General features: G+C 42.8%; 1 protein-coding gene across 1 annotated transcript in view; it reads left to right on the forward strand.

The window, feature by feature from the left end:
- Window positions 1-26,573, forward strand: part of CA8 (carbonic anhydrase 8 (inactive)) — an 89,567-nt gene that overhangs the window by 40,130 nt on the left and 22,864 nt on the right. Inside the window, exons 4-7 of the mRNA XM_025922570.2 lie at window positions 4,829-4,924; window positions 10,543-10,605; window positions 13,186-13,234; window positions 14,602-14,714. Coding sequence (XP_025778355.2) covers window positions 4,829-4,924; window positions 10,543-10,605; window positions 13,186-13,234; window positions 14,602-14,714 — 321 coding nt within the window. The remainder of the gene's footprint in view (window positions 1-4,828; window positions 4,925-10,542; window positions 10,606-13,185; window positions 13,235-14,601; window positions 14,715-26,573) is intronic.

A 26,573-nucleotide genomic window follows, 5' to 3' on the forward strand; every position in this document is an offset into this window, starting at 1 on the left:
TCCACTCCTCTTCCCTACAGGAACTACACTTAGGTTTAGGAGAGTAAATTGCAAATGCTCTCACTTTAATTGTTAGAGTCCTTTGTCTTTCTTCATATTGCTGCTAGAATTGTCCATATCTAAACGTCCACTTGTTTCCACACTTTTTGTTTGGTCGTTTGTGCAACCGTATTGGTTAGGGTTCTCGAGAGAAACAAAATATATACTGAGAATACATATCTGACACAGAGAGAGACACTGAGATTTGTTTTAAGTAACTGACTTATTTGATTATAATCACATGGCCAGTCTGGAATCTGCAGGCAGACCGAAGATTGGAAACTCAGGTAGAATTTTTATGTTATAATCTGGAAGTACTGTTGCTTCTTCTTCAGGGGACCTCAGTCTTTGCTTGACAGGCTTTCGACTAATAGGATGAGGCCCACCATATCATCTGTAAAAAGTACTTTCACAGGGGCGCCTGGGTGGCTCCGTCAGTTAAGCATCTGACTGTTGATTTCAGCTCAGGTCATGATCTCATGGTTCGTGAGATGGAGCTACGCGTAGGGCTCTGTGCTGACAGCGTGGAGCCTGCTTGGAATTCTCTCTCTCTCTCGCTCTCACTCTCGTTCTCTTTTCTCTCTGCCTCTACCCCACTCATTCTCTCTCTCTCTCAAAATAAATACATAGGTGTTTAAAAAAAAAGGACCTTCACAGCAAAACGGCTGGACTGGTATTTGTCCAAAAAACCGAGCACCATAGCCACGCCATATTGACACATGAAATTAAGGAGCTTTTGTGGTACCCTCCTAGCTTATCTTCCAGTCTCCTATGTCCATCTTCCACTTCTTTTCCACCCTCCTTCTGTCAGGAGACCTTAGAAGGACAGACATCGGCATGGGAACATTTCATTCTAAGCAGCGTAAGTAATAATAATCCTCACTGTGCTAATACATTCTTAGTGTTCCCCAAGATACAGTTAGGCTAAATTCGAAAGTTCTGTGCCACCGGAACCCCTATACCTTCCAGCCTTGTCTTTCCTGTCTTGGACAGACTTACGTACGCTCTAGCTACTCTCAGAGGTACTTTTAGTTCTTCCTGTGCACTGATAATTTCCTGTCTCTATGGCTTTGCTTTATGATACAGAAGCAAGACTAGTATAAAGCAAAATATAAGATGGTAGGAATCAGGAGGGGGCTGAGAGAGACAGAAGTCAATGTGAATAATTCAAGCTTTTGAGCTCTGCAAACACTTCATTAAGGTGGGGAGAGAGGAAACGGTGAGATAGATGGTGTTATGGGCTGAATTATTCCCCTCTCCCCCATTCATATGTTGAGGTCTTCAGGATGTGACCATATTTGGAGACACAATCTTTATAGAAGTAATTAGGCTAAGATGAGGTTGTTGGAGTGGGCCCTTAACCCGGTACGACTGGTGTCCTTATATAAGAAGAGGGAATTTGGATACAGACACACACAGGGGAAAGATGATGTGAGGACGCAGGGAGAAGGTGGCCATCTACAAGCCGAAGAAAGAGGCCTCAGAAGAAGCCAAGCCTGCTGACAGTGGTCTTGGACTGTCAGCCTCCAGAACTGTGAGAAGATAAATTTCTGTCGTTCTCATCACCCAGTCTCTGGTGCTTTGTTACGGGGCCCGAGCAAACTCCTTCAGGTGGAGTGAGGAGGGGCTCAGGGAGCACGGAGAGGGCTGAAGCGGAGAGGCGGCAGAAACGTGCAGTGTTACCTTAGTGGATCGTGCATCTGAGTTACTACTACTAGGTTACGGCCGATTTCCACAACGTGTTGGACCTCAGCCTGGTCCTTGAATTAACCGTGTTCAAATGGTGGGGAACAGAGGTCTTTCTTTAATGGTGTCTTACAGCGAGAGCAAGAGCCTCCAGGAGAAGAGGGTGCCCAGTTAGTACCAGAACAGAGCTTTGTTTTCCAAATCTTGGGTCCCTTGTTGATTGTGAAGGATGAATCTCTTCTGCCTCTCAACTGCCAAGTCGCAGGTGATTATTTAAGACCCAGACGGTAGAATGAACAACAGGTGGTAGAGATTCTCTGGCTGTTTCATTTTGTGTTATGTGCTAGTCACACAAGAGTCATAGTGAGCTTTCGTTATTATCCTTTTTTAGCTTGGATCGGCTGAGGTGACAGCATTTCCCTTAAAAAAAAAAAAAAAAGACTTTGTCTTTTTAGAGCACTTTTAGATTTATAGGGAGACTATGGAGACATACAGAAAGTTCCCATATAACCCATACCCAGTCCCCCTGTTATTAACGTATTACCTTAGCATTTTACATTTCTTATGATTAGTGGACCAAAATGTATACATACGTAAGATTTTTTTATTTTTATTTTTACTTTTTAATTTTATTTTAGAGATTGAGAGAGAGAGTGAGCGAGTGGGGGAGAGGGAGAGAGAACCTTCTGTGCTAGTCACACAAGAGTCCTGGCGATTTTCCATTATCCACACTGAGTGCGGAGCCTGACGCGGGGCTCGAGCCCACGACCCTGGGATCATGACCTGAGCCGTAATCAAGAATCAGATGCTCAGCTGACTGAGCCACCCAGACACCCCTATACATTAAGTTTTAATTTTATTCCGTTTCCTTAGTTTTAAGCTATTTCTTTTCTGTGTCTCAGGAGCTCACCAGTGATACTGTGTTATTTGTAATTCCCGTGTCTTCTTGGGCTCCTTTTGTCTGCGACCTTTTCTCAGGCTTCCTTGGCTTTTGTTGACCTTGACGGTCTTGAGGAATACTGGTCAGGCGTTTTATAGAATGTCCCTCTACTGGGATTCGTCTGACGTTTTCTTCACGATTAGACTGGGGTTTCAGGTTGTTGGGAGGAAGACCATAGGGGTAAAATGTCGTTTTCACCGCATCCTGTCGAGGGTGCACGCTATCAACATGACTGATGACTGTCGATTCTGACCTTGCTCACCTGGCCCAGGTAGTGTCTGTCCCGTGTCTTCACAGTAAAGTTCCTCTCGGAAACCAAGTCACCGTGTGAAGCATATGCCTAAGGACTGGGGACCCTCGATTTCTTAAACACAAAATACCCTGGAGCAGTTTTTGAACGCAGGGTGTGAGTAACAATGTTGCTGAATTACAAGGAGTGGCAAAGCAAAACACAAAACCATGCTTTTTTTTTTTTTTTTTTTTGCTCCTTTTGTTTCAGAAAAAAAAATACTTTGTAATGTTGCTATGAGAAGTAAGAAAAATGTTGATTGGAACTTTGCAATTTGTTGAATAAAAATAGATTTCAACCTTGGGCCTTCTTTGTTTATCTAATTAAGGCGGTCAGTTCTTATCTGTATGCTGTATACTTATCTGTACCACGGGGACTCCCAGGCTATTGTTACAGCCAGAAAAGGAAAGATTAAAATTGGTCTGTCTTTCATTATTAATTGAAATGTTATAGAACATTGTTTTCTCAGAGGCAGTGCCTTGACAGTTACATTTATTGGGCAGTCACAGTCCATGTTGGTTTTTCAGAGCCTGTCCTAGCTTGGCCTTGAATGTGGTCTTTTTCTAGGTTACTGTTTCTATTACAGGCAGGGGATTTCATTTTCGCCCTCTAGTGGTCAGCTTTATCATCTCGAATTCTAGCTGGACAAATTCAGAGGTAGAAAAATCAAATTACTGACTATTCTCATGGTAATTTTCCCCTCACGTTTTAATACAGATGCTAAAATGACATGGTGATGAATTTTAGCTACGTATTTTTGGATTAGAACTAATATTTAAATGGGACAGTGTTTTAAAGTGGTAAGTAATTCTAACTTGATTAAAAGCTATAGTGATGAAAGATAGCATTCCAGGTGGTCGGTTTACCTAGCTGCTGCTTTACTAAGAACCTCAGTGGGCATTTGAATTTAACGAGGGAATGGAATCTGGCTTCTTGCAAGTGTTTTATCACTGCTGTAGGAGCAAGTGCATATTCTAGATAAACTTGAAAGCTACAAAGCTTCATGAAGCTAGGAGTGAGGGAGTCCTCTAGAGCACTGTTTGTCATTCCTTCACAGATAAAATTTTATCTCCGCTGCAGGAAATGGCCTTCTTTTAGAGCTCTACATCAACATTCATTATGTTACCGTGACTTTTAAGAAGATGCAGCATTATAGGGTGCTATCTCTGTTTATCCTTAAGAGAGTTGAAATAATTTACCAGAACTTGAGGCTGGCTTTGTCTTATTCTTGATGGAAATCGTGGGTGACACAGTATTTGATTTTGCAGGTACTAATCCCTGGAATGAGTTCTGGTGTTTGTGCCCAAACCCGAAGTTTTGTCCTGTTGAGAACTAGAGGGGGATGCCATTTAAGGAAAGGCAACTAACTCAGTGTGAAATCGGCCGCTCCCCTTAGATGCAGTCCTGATTATGATCAAAACGTAACTCAAGAGGCAATGATCCACTGAGCATTGCTTCTGTTCAGAAATAAGAAGCGGGGGGTGCCTGAGTGGCTCAGTCAGTTAAGCATCTGACTTCAACTCAGGTCACGATCTCGCGGTTCGTGAGTTCGAGCCCCGCATCGGGCTCTGTGCTGACAGCTCAGAGCCTGGAGCCTGCTTTGGATTCTGTGTCTCCCTCTCTCTCTGCTGCTCCTCTCTCTCTGCCTCTCAAAAATAAACAAACATTAAAAAAAAAAAAAAAAGAGGTAAGAAGGAAAGAATTCCTACAGAGCGCCTGAATTAAAGCAGTGGTCTGTTTGGGTCTGTTGGGTATACTTTTGTTTCATATGATACCATAGAGATGTAATAGATATAATTGAAGAGAAATGGATGTCTCCTTGTTCTCACTAGAAATACGTTAATGATGAGGTGACCTGTCTGTTGTTTACCCAGCTTCATCTGATCCACTGGAATGCCACCCTGTTTGGCAGTATTGATGAGGCCGTGGGGAAGCCACATGGAATTGCCATCATTGCTTTGTTCGTTCAGGTAAATGGTCTTTTGCTGTGACTGTTGGATTGTTCAGAGATGCTTATTTCTAATTCATTTGCAGAATGTTTTTTGTTCTTCCTCAATTTCGTTACTTATTAAACTCCTGTACAGAAAACACAGATAATTTAAAGTTGGAAAACTTGATTTTTCTGGCTCATGGGAGAGCAACCATATTCACTGGTAGAACGTGGTTCATTTAGTTAGTAGAACTGTTCTTCAAACTGGCCTTCAGCGTCTTTGGCAAAACGATGGAGAAAGTGTCTCCCGAAGGCAGAGTTCATTTTATTAATGAAAAAAAATGTTTTTAGAAAATGTTTTTAGACCCTGGCTTTCTGTAAAATTGAAGAAAAGTCAATAATATAATCACATAGTAGATTCTTTTAGCTCTTTATTGTGAATAATTTTCACTCCAAGAAGATTTGAAGCGTCTGATAGAAAACAGTGATAAAGTAAGATGTTGGTAGAAAAGATCTTGGTGGATATAGTCAATAAATAAATAAGTAAGTTTAGATTTGAGCTCTGTGGTGGGCAGAATAATAAATGAACACAATTTATTACATAAATTTTGTGAAACCTACAAAAAAACAGACCACATACTTTCAAAGGTAAAAATTTTAATCTAGTTCCTCCCGCGAATCTTTTTAACTTTGTCTTATCACCCGTTGGATGTCCTAAAAGGTTAAGAGGTGAAAGACATCCGGCTTTCCCCTTCCCCATCCTACAGAAGAGAGACCAAGGGCCAGAGAGGTCAGGCATTGTTTATAGTCACAGAGACTTAGTGTCACTGACAAGACCAGGAACCATTATCGCAAGTATACGTGGTTCCAAGCTGCCTCTTGGAGAATGTGAGACCAGAGCAGTAATATTAGCAAAGTGATCTTTAGTAACTTAATCTTCCAAAGAGAGTTGGGCCTTTGCAAACCTGCTTTTCTTGTGTGTGGTATAGATCTCTTTTCTTTTCTTCTTCATTTTTTTTTTTAAGTTTATTTATTTTGAGAGAGAAAATGGAGGAGGGGCAGAGAGCGAGAGAGAGGGAGAAAGAGAGAGAAACCCAAGCATGCTCCACACTGTCAGCACAGAGCCCCACGTGGGGTTCAGTCCCACAGACCATGAGATCATGACCCAAGCCGAAATCCAGAGGTGGATGTTTTAACCAGCCGAGCCACCCAGGTGCCCCTGGGTGGTATATATTTCAATAGTATTATTATGTACAATAATTTTCCATTATAAATTTCTTTCTCGGATATTTTCCTATTGATGTTTGAAAGCAGCCATCTGGTTTTAGCCTGTTAATATTTTAAAATCAATATCTTGAAAGTATGACACATGTCCTAGAATTGAAAAACAAATTCTTACAGTTTTAAATGAACCTTCTTACTGTTTACTTCATGGGTCTTCTACAGGCAGGGCCCTATATTACTTCTGTTTTATAACTGCATTTTGTAAATGGAAGGAAATCGGGGCATTGGGATATCCGTAAAAATGTTTTTAATTATAAATACACATTTTGATAATCTTTAGTGTTCCTAAGTGTGCTAGCTATTGAAGTCTATTTTTTGAAACCTGAAAAAGTTAATAAAGCATCCAAATTTGAGATGTTGAGGCAAGAGAAGTAGAAGGCAATGTCTTATTAGTAAAAACTAAGAATAAAATAATAATAAAAATAATACAGATAACTGAGCACTCACAGAGAAGGGAAGTGACCGCATTAGATACATCTCTGCAGTTGGTACCCAATAAATATTTGTGAGTGGAATTAGACGTGATAGTATTTTCACTTACTGATTCTCAGCATATTACACGTGACACGCAGTAAGAGAACACTAGGCGGAAAGCCAGGACTCTGGGGACCGGGCTTCGCTATTCTAGGAAGAAGCTCCTTGTTGTAAGCAAGGGGAAGCCTAAGAGAATGCACCCGTGTTCTCACTTTCCAAAGTTTGCTGTGAGGAAAAAATCAGATTATCTAGGAGACAGTAAAGGTACAGGCACTTTGAGAGCCAAATGTCACGAAGGAAAGAAGCACTGAGCAGGAGTGCCCACTGAAGCAGAAAGGAGAAGGACCGAAGTCCATCTGGGGGTCTCACACTTAGGCGAGAGGAGTGGAAAATGAGCGAGGAGGCCGCCAGAGACCGTGAGCATGGGCTTCCCGTTCAGGAGGCTTGGCTCAGGAAGAGAAAGGCAGATGGGGTAATAACTCGTGCTGCTGCACAGGGATGTTCTCTTTGTTTCATTTCGAGATCTGCGGTCTGCCTGCATTTTAATTTTGTGCAAAAAGCACCGGTGCAGATGCAGAGTTTAAAAATACTGGAAAGAAAAGGGCTACTTGATATAGACACGTCTGGGGGAGACAGGAGGCTGTAGGATGACGAGCTTTTGTGGGTAGACTAACCTTGGAAAGAAGGAGGGGCCGCCCTTTCTTCACGACACGGGGTCAGAAGAAAGACTGGGTAGAAATGGCATGAATTTGAAGGTGGAGGATGGCTGGAAGTTAGAGGAACTCATGCCTGATGGTCATAATCTCTGAGACGTACAAAGCAGCATTATTTATAAAGCAAGGGAAGCATTGGTGTGGGGTTGGGTTTAGAAATAGCCCAGGAGGAGATGATAATAGCCTTGACCGTCGGTCTCGGAGACCCACTTGGGAGCGGACATCCTAGATTGTACAGCACGACATATCGTGGATGGTCCTCTATCCAGGTAGAAGAGTAGAACATTCTAGCAAATTGTTTCATTGATCTGTTGCAGTGCAGATGATTTAGGAGGACGCAGGAAATTAGAGAGTTGGGGGTGGTTGAAGAGGGGTCTCCTTCAGTGTAGGCAGAAAGGGAAAGAGACAAAGCTAAGAGGCCCCTCAGAGTCTTGGCTCCTTAGATGAGTGCATGTGGAGAGAGAAAAAAGAGCGAGAGAGCTAGATGGCTGGGAAACTGTGGTGAGAGGGAATGGTCTTTGGAGCTGACGTGTTCAGAGTGAAAACAAATTCAGGGAGTGTTCTCGGGATGGGTGCTGAGGCGGAATGGTGCTAGAAACCACAGACGGCGGGGGGGGGGGGGGGGGGGTAAAGACACAGACCGGCGGTGAAGCCCCCCCCCCCGCCCCCCCGTAGTGACAGCAGGAGGTGATGCGTACGAGGGAGTGACCAGTGAGTCATTTTGTAAAAACGTTGCCCCAAGTGGATCTTGACAGCGGGTGGTGCACTCAAGAGGACGACGGCCCCGTGCACGTGGGTCAGAGTATCCATCGGGGCGGGGAACAGCAGGGCTCTGACCACAGCTTTCAGCCCTGTCTCTGAGGGAGACGGCACAGTGCCCACTTGACAGGCCCGGGAGAGCTGGGCCTCGAGCAGACCTGAGGGGGATCGGTAGACCGGGGGGTGGTGGCCGAGCTTGTTGGAGATGCGCTCGCGCCCTGTCGCAGAGGGCTTGGTGGAGATGAGGCGGAGTGAGAAGGTGGAAGCGCACAGGGCCATGCAGGGCCCACGGTTTGCGTTTTGGATGACAGCGAAAGATGGCGAAGGTGGGAGGTAAGACGTGACCTGGCCTCCCTCCCGGTCCTTGGCACCAGGCCGTGCTGTCACCTGGATTGCCGTGGGATCTTGGGGACCGGGGCATACAGAGTATCGTCTGGGCTTGCTTGTGGTGGTGATAACGTCTTCGTACAGAAATTTGGCAAAGGAGGAAAGGAAGAGAGGGAGCATTCGCCGGGGTTTGTTGCAGATTTAAAACTTTCGCAGAAAGTAAAGAATCTTTGTAGATCGAAGGAGCCAATGATAGTTGAGTGCTACCAGATGTCACAACTGTTTGATGCTGTGCGACATTCTGAGCGAGGATGATAATGGGTGGTATTAATTGAATTGCCATGTTCCATGTCCTTTTGTAGTCTTATCTTCCACCCTATCAGCGCCACCCCCGCCCCCCCCCCCCCCCAGATGAGGAATCTGAAGGACATAGAGGTTAAGTAAACTTGCTTAAGGCTGAAAAGTGAGTCAGGCTCAGAACCCGGACACCCAGCATAGGTGACCTTGCTCCTGAACCACGACACTGAGGACTCTTTCAACAAGTTACAGTCTGACAGCAGATGCGTTAAAGGAAAACGGACCCCATCTGGAATCCTCCAGATGCTACGTCATGGTTAACCGAGTACAACAAAGAGAGAGAGAGGTCTGTTTCCCCAGGTGACTGGGCAAAGCCTTCTGCTAACAGATCCAGGCTTCTGCACTCACATTTGCCTTCGGTATTATTCTTTAGCTTTAGAGGGTTCATTTTCTGTCTTTAAAGCCTGTCTGAGGACTGCAAACACTTGGGAAATAGTTGAAGTCTTGGCTGTTTGGAACTGATTGGGATGTCTTAGGTTACGTGAGTTTCTTGTCTCTTTTCTCTCTCTCGCCCCTTCACCTGGCATGCTTCGCAGTTGCTGCCCGTGGAGAGACACGGAAAATGGCGACACGTTGACAGCTTTTCTAGCTCCTGTAGGTCATTCTCCACACCTTTCTGTGGAAGAGAAAAAGCTAATGATAACAGTGTTTATCTAAGATTTTAAGTTATTTCTTGCTGTTGCCGTCGTCCGTTATCATGGACCATTGAAACCTGGTCGAAAAGTGGAAATCAGATGGCACTTACAATTTCTAATGTTAAAGTCAAGAATACTTAATGTCAGATTTCTTTGAAGGCTCCCGTTCTTTGAAGCATATTATACACTAAAAATATGTAATGATATGTAATGTTTTAAAATGAAAATCAACGAACAGCATATTTTGATGTATTTAAGAATAAAAAGGTGATTTTACAGTTATGTCCAGTGGTAATCAAGAGATGTCCTGATTTTGGTGACTTTAAATATGAAATCACATACTTACTTTTCTGAGTTAATACAATTTTTCAACGTTGGTAAAGTCTTTATGACAATGGTCTAAAAATGCCAAAGGTAAAAATGAAAGTGTTTGGAATGTGATGAGCAATTTTAATAAGAAATATCCTTGAAATACCCTTGAAATTGTAATCATTTGATAAACAGTTGGCCCTTGAACAAACATGACTTTGAACTGCATGGGTCCATTATACGTGGATTTTTTTATGGTATAGTGCTGTAAATGTTTTCTCCTTCTTATGATTTTCTTAATAATATTTTATTTTCTCCAGCTTACTTTATTGTGAGAATACAGTATATAACACGTATAACATTCAGAACCCGTGTTAATTGACTGTTGCTTTCAGTAAGGCTTCAGGTCAACAGTAGGCTATTAGTAGGTAAGTTTTTGGGGAGTCAGACATTATACGTCATTTTCAAGGGCACAGGAGTCAGTGCCCCTTAACCCCCTCATTGTTCAAGGGTCAATTACATAGAGCAGAGTGGGCGATAATCCATACAGAGCAAGATGAATTTAGAATGAATTGTTGGAAATGTCCGAGAACATAGCTAATACTTTCTTACACTAGCTTCTCTTACAACTTTAATTGCCTTTAGTAGAAGTTGACCTGGTTATTAATAAAAAGGTCATCTACTTACTCCCTGAGAAGGAAATTCAGGTGGACTTGAACTTTACTTTCTGTTAGTTATTTTGAGTAAAAGCTGAGTGTTTAAAAAATTTTGTGGTGTGGTTTATGCTTTATGTATTTCAGATAGGAAAAGAACATGTAGGTCTGAAGGCTGTGACTGAAATCCTCCAGGATATTCAATATAAGGTAAGTTATTATTTCAAAGAAAATGAAAATACTGGTTATGGCAGAGGTCCCCAAGACCATTCTCAGATTGATGATTCGCTAAAAGGACTCATGGAATAGCTGTTATTCTCATGGTTGTGGTTGATTACAGACGGAGGACACAGGTGAAAAATGAGGGCAGTGCAAAGGTGCATGGGGCAGAGTCCGGGAGAAACCAAACACAGGCTTCCCGCTCTCCTACCCCAGTGGAAACGCTTTGGGATGAGCCTGATTCTTTCAGCAGGGATGCGTCACGGCATGCGTGAAGTGTCACCCATCAGAGAAGACTAGCTGAGCCTTTGTACACAGGGATTTTATTGGGGGTCAGTTATATGAGCACATGGTGTCTGTGTCACTGACTCCCATCACTCCCACCCCAGCCCGAGCAAAACCACGCGTTTTCAAAAATCACATTGTCAGGGTAAACTTATCTGGTCCGGCCGGTAGAGCGTGGCCCAAGGTCTCAGGCATACAGAAACATTCTTATCAGCCAGAATATTCCACAACCTTCGAGCCGATCAAGGCCAGTCCTGAAGACAGACCTCCTTTTGAGCAACCCAGGCCTGCTGAGTTCACCTTTTCCACTTACTGGTTGTAGGAAAGTTGTGTAAATGAAACAAAAATTACGGCACTTAACACTTCAGAAAGACCAGCACGCAGAGGCTGTAGGATCCTTTATCTCAGAGAAGGTGATTTAGTTGGATACGATTCTGTGGTGATTCAGCCCAGCTTTGCTGGAAGCACAAGTTCTGTTTTAAACTGTACTTTTTAACACTCACATTGCATTGATTGAATCTGAGTGGCCTTGGAGGGCAACGGCGTAATCCTGGGTGGCTTCTGGAGATGCAGCACAGGATTCAGCGATCCAAGGCCAAACCAAAAATCAGTCTGGGAATGACGTCTGATTAGCTGTAGGCCGGCACAAGCCCAGGACCTCTCGAATGAGGCAGCAGCCTCTACTGAAGATTTCCTGAGCAGGCTCAGAGTGAATCCAGCTACCTGAGGGAAAGCGCAGAGCAGTCAGAAAGCTGGTAAAAAGGAGGAAGGACACATTCTGACTAACATGTGTCTACTAGAAATGGATTGAGAAATTTTCTTTCATTGTTTCTGCTCAGATGGCATCAATCTTTCTGGAACACGGGGGGTGGGGGGTGGGGGAGAGTAAGTACGCGGGATTCTCTTTTTTCGTGTTTCTTTTTGAGAGTGAGAGAACACACGCTGGCACAAGCAGGGGAGGGGCAGAGAGAGAATCCCAAGCAGCCCCCACGCCGTCAGCACAGAACCCATGTGGGGCTTGAACTCACAAACTGTGAGATCATGGCCTGATCTGAAATGAACACTTGGATGCTTAATTTTTTTTTAAATATAATTTACTGTCAAATTGGTTTCCATACAACACCCAGTGGTCATCCCAACAAGTACCCTCCTCATTGCCCATCACCCACTTTCCCCTCTCCCCCACCCCCCATCAGCCCTCAGTTTGTTCTCAGTATTTAAGAGTCTCTCGTGGTTTGCCTCCTTCCCTCTCTCTTTTTTTTTCCCCTTTCCCCTCCCCCCTGGTCTTCTGTTAAGTTTCTCAGGATCCATATAAGAGTGAAAACATATGGTATCTGTCTTTCTCTGCCTGACTTATTTCAGTTAGCGTAATACCCTCCAGTTCCATCCACGTTGCTGCAAATGGCAGGATTTCATTCTTCCTCGTTGCCACGTAGTATTCCATTGTGTATATATAAACCACGATTTCTTTATCCGTTCGTCATTTGATGGATAGTTCCTAGAAATAAGGAAGAGACCAAGAGGTTATGCATTAACTTGCCCTGTTATGTCTGTATTGATAAAGTAATCTTATAAGAGACATCCAACTGCTGTGACAGGTCTGTTTGCCTCTAGGGCCTGAGCATTTTAAGAGGCGCTTTGTAAAATACCGATTGTAAATGTGAACTGTTGAATAATGCCACAAATATTTTATTGAAATTTAAATACAGCTTTGATAAAAGTTGGTAAGAATTGAATATTTTCACTCAGGTGTTAGTTTTCCCTCCCTGGAGGAAGAGAGCACCTAGAATACATCGTAGAGCTGGGTTACCACATGCAAATGGAGCAAAGTGAGAGTTTCGGAGGCGGGTTATAATGCCAGAAGGCTAGGAGCTGAGGGCAGAGCAGCGGGAGGAAGGTCATTTCAGAAGGATTCCCTGAACCAGGGTTCAGGCATTTTACACCAAAGCCCGTCTCTGGTGTGGATGTGGTAGGGCCGGAGAAGTACCTGGCGTGGGGCCTACAGACGCTGGACAGACAGAGTTAAATTTCACTCCGGGGATTAAAGGGAAAATTGAACCGTTGTAGCAGAGAAAGAACCATAAGCTCAAAGCAGGAGTATCTTGTCGGAACGAGCCGCTGTTTCTCCAGTGAGGAGACAGAATCAGGAACCCACAAGTCTGTGGTGTCGAGGCTGCCGTTCAGAAAAGACTTCAACCTGGATTTTTAGTGCTAATGGATTTTTATTATTCGATTTAGAAGTTTTATCTTAACATGGGGTAAATTTTTTTTTTTTTTCTTTTTCAGGGGAAGTCCAAAACAATACCCTGCTTTAATCCTAACACTTTATTACCAGGTAGGTGCTCATCTTGATGGCATAAGAGGAATTTTAACCGTGTGGATACGACCGCACTGTTTCCCTCATAATACACATAACTATGTATTGTTAGTTAATACAGTTTCTTTACAACTTGTATTCTCCGTAGTAGGTACTAGTTTCAGGTTGCTCTGAACATGGGAGTAAACCTTTTGAAATAATAAACATTTTGTCACTTGTTCTATTATTCTCTGAAGAGTTTCCTTTGGATTTTTAGCTGTAAAAATGGCTACCTCTGTGAAAAGCACGAGCATAACATGACCTTGATACACTTCTAGGATTGGTCAGAGAGGTTCTTTTTAACCTCTGAGTGAAATAAACTTTGTATCTAATTGCAGCGGTGCTATTGTTTAGGTGTTACTCTAATCGTTTAAGTATACCTGAGCATGTAAGAATCGTGTATAAGATGCTCAAAACATAGTTTGTAGTTAAAGGTTGTTTGGTATAAAAGTTTTGTCTTTACATTTCTCTGCCTAAATTTTATGCTATTTCTTAGTGTTTTAAACAAAACCAAATAGGCTGACGCATGGTTATCTTCGGGTTCCTACATTTAACTGCCTCACGGCAAAGCGGTTTTTGCCGTGTGTTGAACACTTATCCATCATATTCGATTGTGAATTCCTCTAATGCGGAGCTAAAAGATTTCTTAGGAATGATTTCTTTTGTCCTGTCATAATAGGACTTTAATATTTTACTGTTGAGGGAGCAGTATAAGACGCAGCTACAACAGAATGGTTGGAGACACAGACTTTGAAGTCAGACTGCCTGGGTTTGAATCCTGGCTCTCTGCCAGTTAGTTAGCTGAGCGACCTTGGGCAAATTATGTAACCCTCTGTGATTCAGTTTTTCCGTCTGAAAAATGGGGCTAATGACACTATGTATCTTGTTTGTTGTAAGGGTTAGATGAGTTCATGTAAAGTGCTTAGAACAAACAGTGCCTCACATGGAGTAAGTATTGAATTAGTACTGAATTACGTATGAGTAAGTCAGGTCAGTCCTTCACTAAAGTACAAAACACCACACATACACTTCTTCCGAAGTGACCAAACTTGGTATATACGTACACATGTGTACGTATATATCAGGTTTATATAGCCATATTTGGATTATATAGTGATACGATGATAGAAATCGCTAGAAACAATAGAAAGAATGTTTGTCGTATTTTCCCACTAGTTATTTTCTCGTGAGGATTAGTTTAAGAATAAATGTGTGAGGCTCTAGTTTAAAATGACTTCAGTCTGAAAACTGTTGTTTAGACAGTTTGCAATTTTGAAAATGATTATTGGAATCTTCAAGATTGTCATTAACTTAAATTTTCGTGACATGTCCATGTGGTTGCACAGATCCTTTGCTGCGAGATTATTGGGTATATGAAGGCTCTCTTACCATCCCACCTTGCAGTGAAGGTGTCACCTGGATATTATTCCGATACCCTTTAACTATATCCCAGCTACAGGTGAGTACAACGTTTTAAATCTTTCAGAAGAAGTTCTGAGTTAAAGGTTAAATATTGTTTCTGTAAGAGAGAAATGTCTTTTATGTTTTAGCTTCCTTTAGATCTGTCACATCTTTGCAGATGAAAGTTAAATAAATGTCTTGAACCAGTGAAAGGAATTGAAAGGTCAGGGATGAACAAAACCAAGCTATCATTTATGAACTGTATTTTAAAAGTTAGTTTTTATAGAGTAAATAGAAGTCACGGAAATAGTCAGACTTTTGATTAGTCTAGTTATTTCTTTGTGTAGGATTCCCCAGGAGTGGAAAGGAGAAAGGTCTTGGAAATGAGAACGTTGGTTATTTCTGCGAGACACGTGGGCTTTATAATACTTCTTCCTTGTCTTGCACAAGAAAGTTTTGTAAGCAGAAGGTTGAAGGGGAGGTAAAAGGAATGCTCTGGAAAGATCCGGATTGTTCTCTAGCCCCACGTTTGGTCACTTAACTTCCCACCTTAGGCTTTGCATAGGTGCTCTAATGCTGATGTACAGGGGTGGAGGCCCCAAGTTGCATGTCCTGGGCTGTTGGCTGGTGGAACATGAGGCAACATCATTATAACGTGTTTAAATAATGATTTTGATATTATTACAAGAGAGGTACTTCAAATGTCTCCTGTCCTCCAGGGATTTAAGGGATGTGTTCTAAAAGGCTATGTTTTTTTTCTTCATGATCAATCTCAGAAGTCTTAAGCTATACTCCAAACAAACCAAGTTTCCTTTAATAACATTTTATAGATTTTTATTATATCCCCTATCATTTTATAAGAACTTTAAGTTTACTAACTACTCAGTAAACCCTTCTTTTTTGCTTGTCCTTAAATCTTCAAAATCCTTTCAGCCTTTAATAGTTGCTTCTTATTTTTCTTTTTTCCAAGGATTAATTTTAAGAGTTACCAATTTAGCTTCGCCATCCTTTTACAGACTTTGATCACATAACCTTTATACCTTCATATTTTTAATATAACAGATCCCTTGTTGATTCATTCATCCCTCTGGTCTCACAAGGAGCTATGCCCAGTGCCAACAAGAACATAGAGATTAAAACGTAGTCTTTACCCTCAAAAAGTTTGCCATAGAGTTGAAGAAGCAAACAGTCACACAGATAATTATGTTCATTGTGAGCAGCGAGGTGTGCTGGAAATGCGTAGGAGAGAAACCCATCCCTGACTGGGGACTTTTAAAATTAATTCTTAGAAAAAGAAGTAAGTGAATAATTCCTGAAAGATATTAGGAGTAAGTCTAGTGAAGGAGAGAAAAGGAGTTAGAAATTGGAGTCTAATGTTAGGAATAGAAGTTTGGACTACTGATTATGGGTTTGGATTTGAACACCAAGATGGTAGCTGCGGTAACCGGTCAATGTCAACATTTCAATGACTTGTCACAGAAGAAATTTATTTCTTACTCAGAATCCAGCAAGTGGGTTTCTTCTTCCTGGTGAAGGCTCCTCTCTGTGCAGTTGTTTAAGGGACCAGATTGAAAGACACTGCCTCACTCGCAGAGTTGCCCTAGGTGTGGGCACGTAGCCAACAGAAAGGGGAAGAGTGTGAAGAATCTCCAGGAGGATTTTTTAAGGGCCAGTCCAGAAACGGTGAACACTCATGCTTGCCTTCTCCTGGCTGGAACTCAGCCACATGGCCACATCTGACGGCGGGGGAGGCTGGGAAGTGCATTCAGGCTTCATGTCCAGGAAGAGGAAGAAGTGGATTTGACGCAGAGTTGTGCTCAAGTTGAGGAGGAGACAAGACACCAGCTGATTAGAGAACCTCAGGGCAGCTGGAGGCGATGGTACCATGCAGGGCACTAGGAAGGACTTGAGGACAGTCAGGAGGGAATGATGTCCTGGGATCCAGGATGGGAGAGAACATTGCCAGCGTGTAGAGGAGAGAAGTTAATAGTGACAGATGCCTCAGAGAATCTCCGTAGGATGAGTGCTGCCCACCAGAGTGGCAATTAACTCTGCCTTACAGAAATGAGCCCAAATGCCAGTGGGTAGTTGTGGGGATCCACCCCGATTCCGTGTGATTATCAGTACTGGGTGCCTAAGCACTGTCGCCTTTCAAGTCTTGCCCTTTATGACATTACAGTTCCTTTGAGACCCTCTTTTTTCCATGTGAGACCTTGACAGGAAATCTCACTGGTATCAGAGAAGGTTTCTGCCTGTTTGGCCTATGTTTTGTGTCCTCAAGTAGGAAGAGTTTGGTTTCTTTTGACAGTTGGAAACAGAGAGCAAGATCTTCAGGGGCTGATTGAGGGAGGGATCATTGGCATAAGAGAAGGAGCCAGTGGACACAAACAAATGAGATACCCAAGAAAAGAGTAAGGGCGAAGAAGAGTCGAGAAGATGGTAGAAACCTTCTCTTGGGACTTTTTCCTGAGGGCATCCTGTCTTTTAGAAGAGAACTCTTCTGAGCTGGCAGCGTCCCATGGGACTTACTACTCTCCTTTTGCTGTCTGGTTACCCCCAAGTCTGGTCCTGTCTCCGACATCACATTTCCAAAGCAGGGAAGAAGGTCTGGGATTAGGAGGTGGGCGTGTGAAGGCTGTGCTTGTGGTTGGCCAGCCCGCCCAGGTCAGACTGTGAGCGATTGCAACCTCAGCGGTCCTGATATTATGATTGTTCTGGGAATGACGTATATCAGAGATCAGACATCCCTCTGCATTTACTTCTCCTGTAACTTGCTTCTAGGACAGTGATACACGTTTCCTTGTTGTTGCCGCCAGTAGCATAAAATCTTGGATGACCAAGTTTCAAAGCGTTGAGGCTTGATATACAGTATGTTTTGTGATGCTGGGGATGCATTCATTGGCTTTTACATGTCCCTGACCCTATTAATGCAAGAAGTTAACTGATAGTATTTTGCCATAGTCCTGTCTTCCTTTACCCTTGTCAAAGGCGGATGTTAGCATGGGGAAGATCTCCTTTGAGAATAATATGGGTAATTTATTCATTAACTCATGCATTCATGGATCGATTGGGTGATCTGGCATTTTCTATATTCCAGGTACCATAGTAGGCACTGAAGTGGAGGACCAGTAAGACATGGTTCTGACCTCAAGGAGTTCACCCTCTAGGGGGAAGGCGAATATGTTCACACTTAAAGAACAGTAATTTTGTGTGAACAGTGCCTTGGTATGACGTGAATATGATTTTGTGGTAGCACAGAGGACAGACATCAGATAAGATTTAGCCATCTAGTACTCCTTCCCCGGCCAGGTGATGGGGTGTGGCACGATTGTTAGTGGGCATTGCCAACCGGGGAAGAAGTGTCGGCATAGGCACGGAGGACTTTGGAGATGCACGCTGTTAGTATAAAGGGCCAGCAGCATGAGGTGAAGTTGGAGAGGAGATGAAGGGCCTGACCTTCATCAGAGAGCCTTGATACTGTGACGTGGAGGCTTCCTGAAGGCAACGAATCTCTGGGATGTTGTGAGGAAGAAAGAGACGAGGCCAGGTTTGAATTTGAAAAACCTCTCTGTAGGTACAGGATGGAGATGGAAACCTCAGTTAAGCCCGTGACAGTGAGATGAAAGGAGAGGAATGGCTTTAGAAATAATAAAGTAGTAGAATTGGTGACTGATGACGCTGGAGGGTTTTCAGGGAGTTCAAACCCACATACCACTCCCTGGATTTTGGCTTGAGTGACCGGTGAGTGTGATGTTGCTCTCCACCATGATAGGGAACAAAAGTGGAAGAGCTGGCTTTATGGAGAGTATTAGGAGCTTGTGGCTGTAAATGCGGAGAGTTCGAGATGCCTTTGTGACATCCAAGAAAAGGGCGTATTACATAGGTGATGGTTGGAGCCCTACGTGTAGAAGGGGAGATCCTTCAGGGAGAGAAAGGGAATGATGCTGGGAGTGGCAGCTGATGAGGGCATGCGTTGCAAGAGTTGTCCCTGTGCAGTGACTCAAGAAGGGGGTGACAGTCAAGAGGTTGATGTGGCGTAATGTCTGGAAGCCACGGTGGGGCGTGGGCGTGAGTTTTGAGGAGGAAGGAGCGGCGAGATGAGAAGTATCCGATGCTGCACACACATTAAATGAACGGCTGAAAAGTATTAGTTGTATTTAGCCACGAGGAGAGGTCTCAGACGTGAATATGACGTGGAAGAATCTGAGTCTGCGGTCCTATTTGTTCAGCATCGCTTTGTTTAGGGTACTTTTCTAACGATAGATCAAACCTTACAGTGAAAAATAAAACTTTAACACCACAATACCTTTCTGTTTATTGGAAGTTAGGATTAACCTTGGTGGGCCAGAAAAGAGAACATTCGCCATCCCTCTCAGAACTCCATTAAGGATTCCCTTGCTAGCATGTTAACGCACGGGGATGTGAATGTTGAACTACATTGTGAATGTCAACCGATGTTCTGTAAATCTGAGCAATAGTGTTTTACTCCCCTGTTGACTAGCGTGCGATGCTAAGATTCAGAGACAGAGCACTGGGCCTTTGTGTCTGGCTGGCTTCAAAGGGGACCTTGCTTTCTGTTGTCCCTCTGAGTAGGGTCAGTGACATACTCTAACCCTAACCCACCTGTTCCTCGATTGTTGGGAAAAGCCGTATCTTCCTCTCTGGGAGCCAAAACCAAATGATCCCAACTCCTCTTGAAAACAGATGACTTCCCAGGTAGCTGTAGCTTTTTAAGAAAAGATTTAGGTACTATTTGCACAAAGCTCCATGCTAGCATCTGTTCAGAGGGCAGCAGTGTTAAAATGCACACATACACATATTAGAATGCATTTTAATGTGGTTTATATATACAACGGAATACTACTTGGCAATGAGAAAGAATGAAATCTGGCCATTTGCAGCAACATGGATGAAACTGGAGGGTATTATGCTAAGTGAAATGAGTCAGGCAGAGAAAGACAGATACCATATGTTTTCACTCATATGTGGATCTTGAGAAACTTAACAGGAGACCGTGGGGGAGGGGAAGGGGAAAAACAAAGTTACAGAGAGGGAGGGAGGCAAACTGTAAGAGACTCTTGGATACTGAGAACAGACAGAGGGTTGACGGGGGGGGGGGGGGAGGGTGGGGGTGAGGGGAAAGTGGGTGATGGGCAGGGTGGAGGGCACCTGTTGGGATGAGCACTGGGTATTCTATGGAAACCAATTTGACAAAAATTATATTTAAAATGCACACATGCACATATTAGAATGCATTTTAGAGTGATTTTGGAAAAAATCATAATTTGGGGAAGATATAAATTAGTCTGTCGGTTGACTTGAATGTTTCACTGTTGCTGCTCTTAGAATTTCAGAGAAAGCAGAGCAAAATTGGAAAAGATCTAGAGAGGGCAATAAAAATGAGAGGGACTAGAGGGAGAGATGTGGTTCTAAAATTTAGACCAAGAAAAATTGAGACCTCTCGTATCATTATTGCCCTTAAAGAGGAACAGAGAAAAGGGGAGGGATTGTATATAAAATAACAAAGGGAACAGCAAATAGTAGCTAGAGTCTTTGCATAGCTGACTATATTGAGAAATGTAAAACTGTATTGAGGAAGAAATGTTTACTTTTAGATGCCAAGGTTAACATGTAAATTAAGCTGCTGGGTATTATTACGGAAATAATGGGTATCTTGAAATAAACCATCTGCCATAGGACAATAATGTCTGCACTAGCCACATTAAAGAAAAAGCTCTAAATCATCACACCTTTTTAAAATTTTTTTTTTTTTTTCAAAGTTTATTTATTTCTGGGACAGAGAGAGACAGAGCATGAACGGGGGAGGGGCAGAGAGAGAGGGAGACACAGAATCGGAAACAGGCTCCAGGCTCTGAGCCATCAGCCCAGAGCCTGACGCGGGGCTCGAACTCACGGAGCGCGAGATCGTGACCTGGTTGAAGTCGGACGCTTAACCGACTGCGCCACCCAGGCGCCCCATAAATCATCACACCTTTTAATGAAATGCACAGCAGCTGGATTTAAGGAGGAGTCATCTTCTGTTTGTTGATGGAGAGTTGACAGTTAAGCCTATCCTGGAGCATTTTCGCCCTTCTAAAGTACTCAGAATTCTAGAGTATGGATCTGGGAGCCTCTGCTTAGTTGAATTTGTTCATATTATTCTTGGTTAGCATAGCATATGCTAGGGGGAAAAAGCATGCTATTGGATGGATTTGAATGAGTGTAATTTTCTTTTATTTTGCTATGATCCATAACTGTTAACTTACTTTTCAATAAACAGTGGTCTAAGCATTAGGATGCTACAGGAAAATTTTTTTCCAGCTGAATTATTATGTTTGGAGATGAGATTCCAAGAATGGAATAAAAAATAACCAGATTTCATCAAGTCTGTCAACAGAATTTTCAGACACATCCTGATTTCCAGAGACATTAAAATGTGAACAACACTCAGGGTTGATAAAATGTGGTTATTTTGATATAATGGCATGTGTACAAGTATGTGCACGCACACACACGCAGATGACTGATAAAGTTTTACTCTCCTTTGCCTTTTTTCTCTCTTCTGTTTCCTCTTACTCATCTGTTCCTATTTGTTAATTTATCTGCTTTCTCAAGTTAGATGTGCCTGTCTTTGTTTTTATCTCTTTCAACGTTACGTGATCCCAGTGAAGCAAAGGAATATAAATGTGCTTGTTGTTCTTCACTATGTGGATATTTGTCTTGTTAGAACTTGGAAAACCACTTTTAATTTTCTTTTCTTCTCCATTTTCCTTCCTCTTCATCCTTCCCCATTCCGTGTTTCTTAGAGGTTGGAAAGCGGGACTCTTCCTAACCCCAGCAGCCTGGGTCAGGTCATGCTTAGCCAGTGGGACCTGGGAGCCCACCTGGTCCTGGGTGACCCAAGGGGATGTTACTATATCCAGGACTCAGCGGCAGGAGCAGGGCCCCTCTTTCCGTGTGCTCCACATGGGTTTTGAGGTGCTGTTAACCCTAAAAGCCAAGTTGCTGTGGGACCATGGCCTGGTCATGTTTGAAAATCATTTCAGGGGCACCAGAGTGGCTCAGTCAGTTAAACATCTGACTCTTGACTTTGGCTCAGGTTATGATTTCACGGTTGTGAGATAGAGCCCCATGTAGTCGCTACTTAAGATCCTCTTTCTCCCTCCTTCTGCCCCTCCCCTGCTCATGTGCTTGCATGTGTGCGCTCTCTACCTCTCTCTCTCTCTCTCTCTCTCTCTCTCTCTGTCAAAAAAATTTTTTTCCAAATCATTTGGAATATTTGTTGTAAATTTTCTTCTGTATCCATGAATTCTCAAACTTGTGGGCTTGTTAGAACACAGATTGCTGGGGGGCTCCTGGGTGGCTCAGTCACTTAAGCGTTGGACTTCAGCTCAGGTCATGATCTTGCGATTCATGAGTTCGAGCCCCACACTGGGCTTGTTGCTGTCAGCACAGAGCCCACTTCAAATCCTTTGCCCCCCTCTCTCAGTCCCTCTCTCCCCCCCCGAAATGAGTAAACAAACAAACAAAGAAAAGAACACAGATTGCTGGGCCCCACAGAGTTTCTGATTCAGTATGACTGGAGTAGGAACTTCTTCCAGGAAGCGCACTTTGAGAACCCCTATTTCTTGTCTACTTGTATTTACCTCCATGTGTAATTTAGAACAGCACTCTAACACTGGAATGCGGAGTTTCGAAGGTAAGTATTGAGTATCCAGTGGAAACACCGTATGAGCCGCATATGTGAGATTAAAACTTCTGGTAGTCACGATAAAAAAAGAATCTAAATAGATGAAATTAATTCAGATAGTATAGTGGTGGTCATGAACTCTAGACTGTAGTTCTTTTTTTTTTTTTTTAAAGTCACCAGCTATTTATTCATCCAACTAATATTTTTTGAAGATTCATTACAAAAGAAAGAGTGAGAACAGAATAATGAACAACACAATACTTCCTTTCGGAGGTTCCTTACCTAGAACAGAGTCAAGCAGGTAAACAGTTATAACTCCTTGCATAACATGATCAGCTTGGCATTTTATTAATTAATTAATTATCTTCCAAGAGTTTATTTATATTCAAGTTAGTTACTATATAGCATATAGGGTAGTATTGGTTTCAGGAGTAGAATTTAGTGATTTGTTGCTTCCATATAACACCCAGTGCTCATCCCAACAAGTGCCCTCAATGCCCATCACCCATTTAGCCCATCCGTCACCCTCCAGCAGCCCTCCGTTTCTTCTTTTTTTTTTTTTTTTTAATTTTTTTTTTTCAACGTTTATTTATTTTTGGGATAGAGAGAGACAGAGCATGAACGGGGGAGGGGCAGAGAGAGAGGGAGACACAGAATCGGAAACAGGCTCCAGGCTCCGAGCCATCAGCCCAGAGCCTGACGCGGGGCTCGAACTCACGGAGCGCGAGATCGTGACCTGGCTGAAGTCGGACGCTTAACCGACTGCACCACCCAGGCGCCCCCCTCCGTTTCTTCTTTATACATAACAGTCTCTTATGGTTTGCCTCCCTCTCTGTTTTTATCTTATTTTATTTTCTTTCCTTTCCCTATGTTCATCTCTTTTGTTTATTAAAATTCCACATATGAGTGAAATCATATGGTATTCGTCTTCCTCTGACTTACTTATTTCCCTTAGCATAATACACTCTAGTTCCATCCATGTTGTTGCAGATGGCAAAATTTCATTCCTTTTGATGGCTTAGTAATATTCCATTGTGTGTGTGTGTGTGTGTGTGTGTGTGTGTGTGTATACCACATCTTTATCCATTCATCTGTTTATTAGTTGATGGACATTTGGGCTCTTCCCATGCTTTGGCTATTGTCGATAGTGCTACTATAAACATCGGGGTGCGTGTGCCCCTTCGAGAAATCAGCATTTTTGTATCCTTTGGATAAATACCTAGTAGTGCAGTTGCTGGGTCATCGGGTAGGTCTGTTTTTAACTTTTTGAGGAACCTCCATACTGTTTTCTCTGTAGGGTTCCCCTTTCTCTGCGTTGTTGCCAACATCTGTTGTTTCCAGAGTTGTTATTTTTAGCGATCTGACAGGTGGTATTTCACTGTGGTTTTGATTTGTATTTCCCTGATAATGAGTGATGTTGGGCATTTTTTCATGTGTCTGTTAGCCATTGGTATATCTTCTTTAGAGCAATGTCTGTCCATGTCTGGACTGCAATTTTGATGATGTTTGCGTAGCTCATCAGTAACCATCTTCAAGCAAAGATGGGAAGACAGTGACAGAGACCAGGACTGAGGATTGGAATAAGGGAAGGTTGACATCATTGTTCCTGGGGAGAGGATATTCTCTTCTCTAAGCTCTTAGGAAAATTAGATCAGATTAAGGAGTCAAAGACAGATGAGTTGGTTTATGGATGAGAAGTTAATAAAAAAAGAGGGAGCAACGGTTTTAGAAAAAAAAGTGAGATAGTAGATTGAAGAAAATGAAATAAATGAAAACAAGTCTGAGTACATGAAAGCTGGAGAATCCTATAAATGACATATAGCGTATAATCCCAGGATATAGAAGTGTATATGGACTATTTAAGTACAGCCTGCTTTTGACTTGCTTTTGATGGCTGCCATAAGGAGTTATATTACTCTAATTCGCTTATTGCCATTACCTGATGATAAAATAATATGAGAATATTGACTTTTATGTGTTATTTTTCTCTTTTAACATGATAACAGAGATGTAAGTCAAAAGAAGTCTGGTAGAGGATATTTATAGAAACTTGGGAACTTTTGAAAATAATTGGTGCCAAACCTGAAACCATGTAACTTAGCACTTTAAATGCACTCCTAAAGAATGCAGTTTTAAAGCTGAACTTTGAGTGAATAAATTGGTTCATGAGTCACTGAAGGTTGGAGTAAATGCTTTAGACTAAGTAGAGTGCACTCCTGGTTCAGAGACCAGTCACTGTTCAACTCTGCTACCTTTAGGAGATGAGGCTTTCTCCCTGAAGCTTGGGTCTCTGTTGTCTCTCTCTCTCTCTCTCTCTCTCTCCCTCTCCCTCTCTCCCTCTCTCTCTCTGTGTCTCTGTCTCTCTTAAATTGGTTAAAAACAACCATGTTTAAGTAGAGTAGTATTAAAAATCAACGAAATCATCCCTACTGATACGTGTGACAGTGAAAGTCTCTGTACTGCCCTGACATTTGAATTTCATTGCAGACTTTTATCCTGAAAATATTATTCTGCTCATTTCTCAATGTCTGTCTCTTCAGTGGGAGATAACCCAGTATGGTCTTGAAACCATTTGAAGTGACTAAAGGTTTGGGGGGGGGGGTTACTTCAGAAAAATTGGCATTTCAGAAGGACATGTTTTTCCCTCCATCTCTGTTGACGTTTGAAGTCTTCAAAGTGTTGCCTATGATCAGAGAAACGTTTCTTGTGAAATAGTTCTCTCCAAGAATGCAGTGATTTGAGGCTGGCTCGCTGTGGATTCAGCTCATCTGTTTGAGAAGAAGCTGTTTTCACTGAATTTGCTTCAGGCTGAGGTCTGAGGCTTGAAAGATTTATTGTCAGCTCCGAATATGTAAATATAAAATTAACCTAGTTTTAACATAAGCCTCAAGGTCAATCCAAAAAGAAGCATTTCCTAAAATATATGTACGCAGTACGGTTTCTAGTCTCTGTCGCTCCTCAGTGACCCGGTGCATGGTATGAAGATTCTAGACGCAGCCCTTACGTGGGGTTGACACATCAAATGCAAGGAGGGAGCCCTTTCTGTTTTCTCAGTCAGTTGGCTTCTGACCTCCAGTCTGCTTTTTACCTATCAAGTTGTAGCTAAATATTTATCTCAGGATGCTAAAGGTTTGACTTCACAAGAAGTTGTGCTAGTAGCTGCCGAGCACGTCTGCGTGCTAGACGTATGCTGAGTGATTGTCGTGAATTATCTCACTCCTTGGACCGTCCTCACAAGTACTGCCATCACGCTTATACGCACGTGGAAACTGAAGCCTAAAGAGGTGACCTGATCGGGTCGTTGGGGTCTTAGGGGTCAGAGCCGGGGGGTGAACGGGGTTTTGGATGCAGAACCCAACTGCCTTCAGCTCCATAGTCGCCTTCTTGAAGAAGCTCAACTGGGTTCCTTTCTGCTCCGTGACAAACTCGAAGTCAAAGCACACTCCACGGATGATGACGGGATTTGCACGCAACCTTGCTTCTAGAAGTTTTCCAGATGCAGTAAGCAATAGGTGCCGCCCGTATTCTCAGCCTGAGATCCCAAGGAAGTCTAGTGAAAAACCACTGTGTAGACTAAACAGCCGCTTGCTCATCTCACTGGCACTGCTGTGCAAGTACAGCACACAGGTGTTCTAAAAAAGCAGACAACAGGACAGTAGCAGGTGGGTCAGCCTTCTCCCATTTAGGGAAATCGTTTGGAATGCTGAGAAAATAAGACCTTAGATTTCTAACTTGGATTCGAATCTAACAAGCTACTTACTCTTTCCTGTGCTCCGTTTCCCGACGAGTATAGGAGTGGTGGGAATATTAGAATCCTGTGAGACTTAACTCTTTTGGAGTCTGGGAACCTCTTCTTAGGAAAGGCACATGTGAACATTTGCATGTCATCCAAGGGTTTCATGGGCCCTCCAAAATCTCTTGGGGTTTCCAGACTTTTATTAGAACCCCTGAATCAGTTGATCTCCTGCATTTCATTGTAGCTCACAAATGGCAGAATCCTGTGGCTCTGCTGTATGAAGAACATTTGTAGACAAAGCCCTGTTTTCCTGGTGAACTTTCGGTGAATCGATGCTCTTTAAAGCACATTTGTTCCACATCCGGGAATATGGAGGATACAGGTTATACTGAGTTGATTAGAATTTCTTTTTTTTTTTTTTAAATTTTTTTTTTTCCAACGTTTATTTATTTTTGGGACAGAGAGAGACAGAGCATGAACGGGGGAGGGGG

Source organism: Puma concolor, chromosome F2 (assembly GCF_028749965.1).
Source record: "Puma concolor isolate L17-30 chromosome F2, mPumCon1.1.hap2, whole genome shotgun sequence".
Classification (NCBI taxonomy): domain Eukaryota; kingdom Metazoa; phylum Chordata; class Mammalia; order Carnivora; family Felidae; genus Puma; species Puma concolor.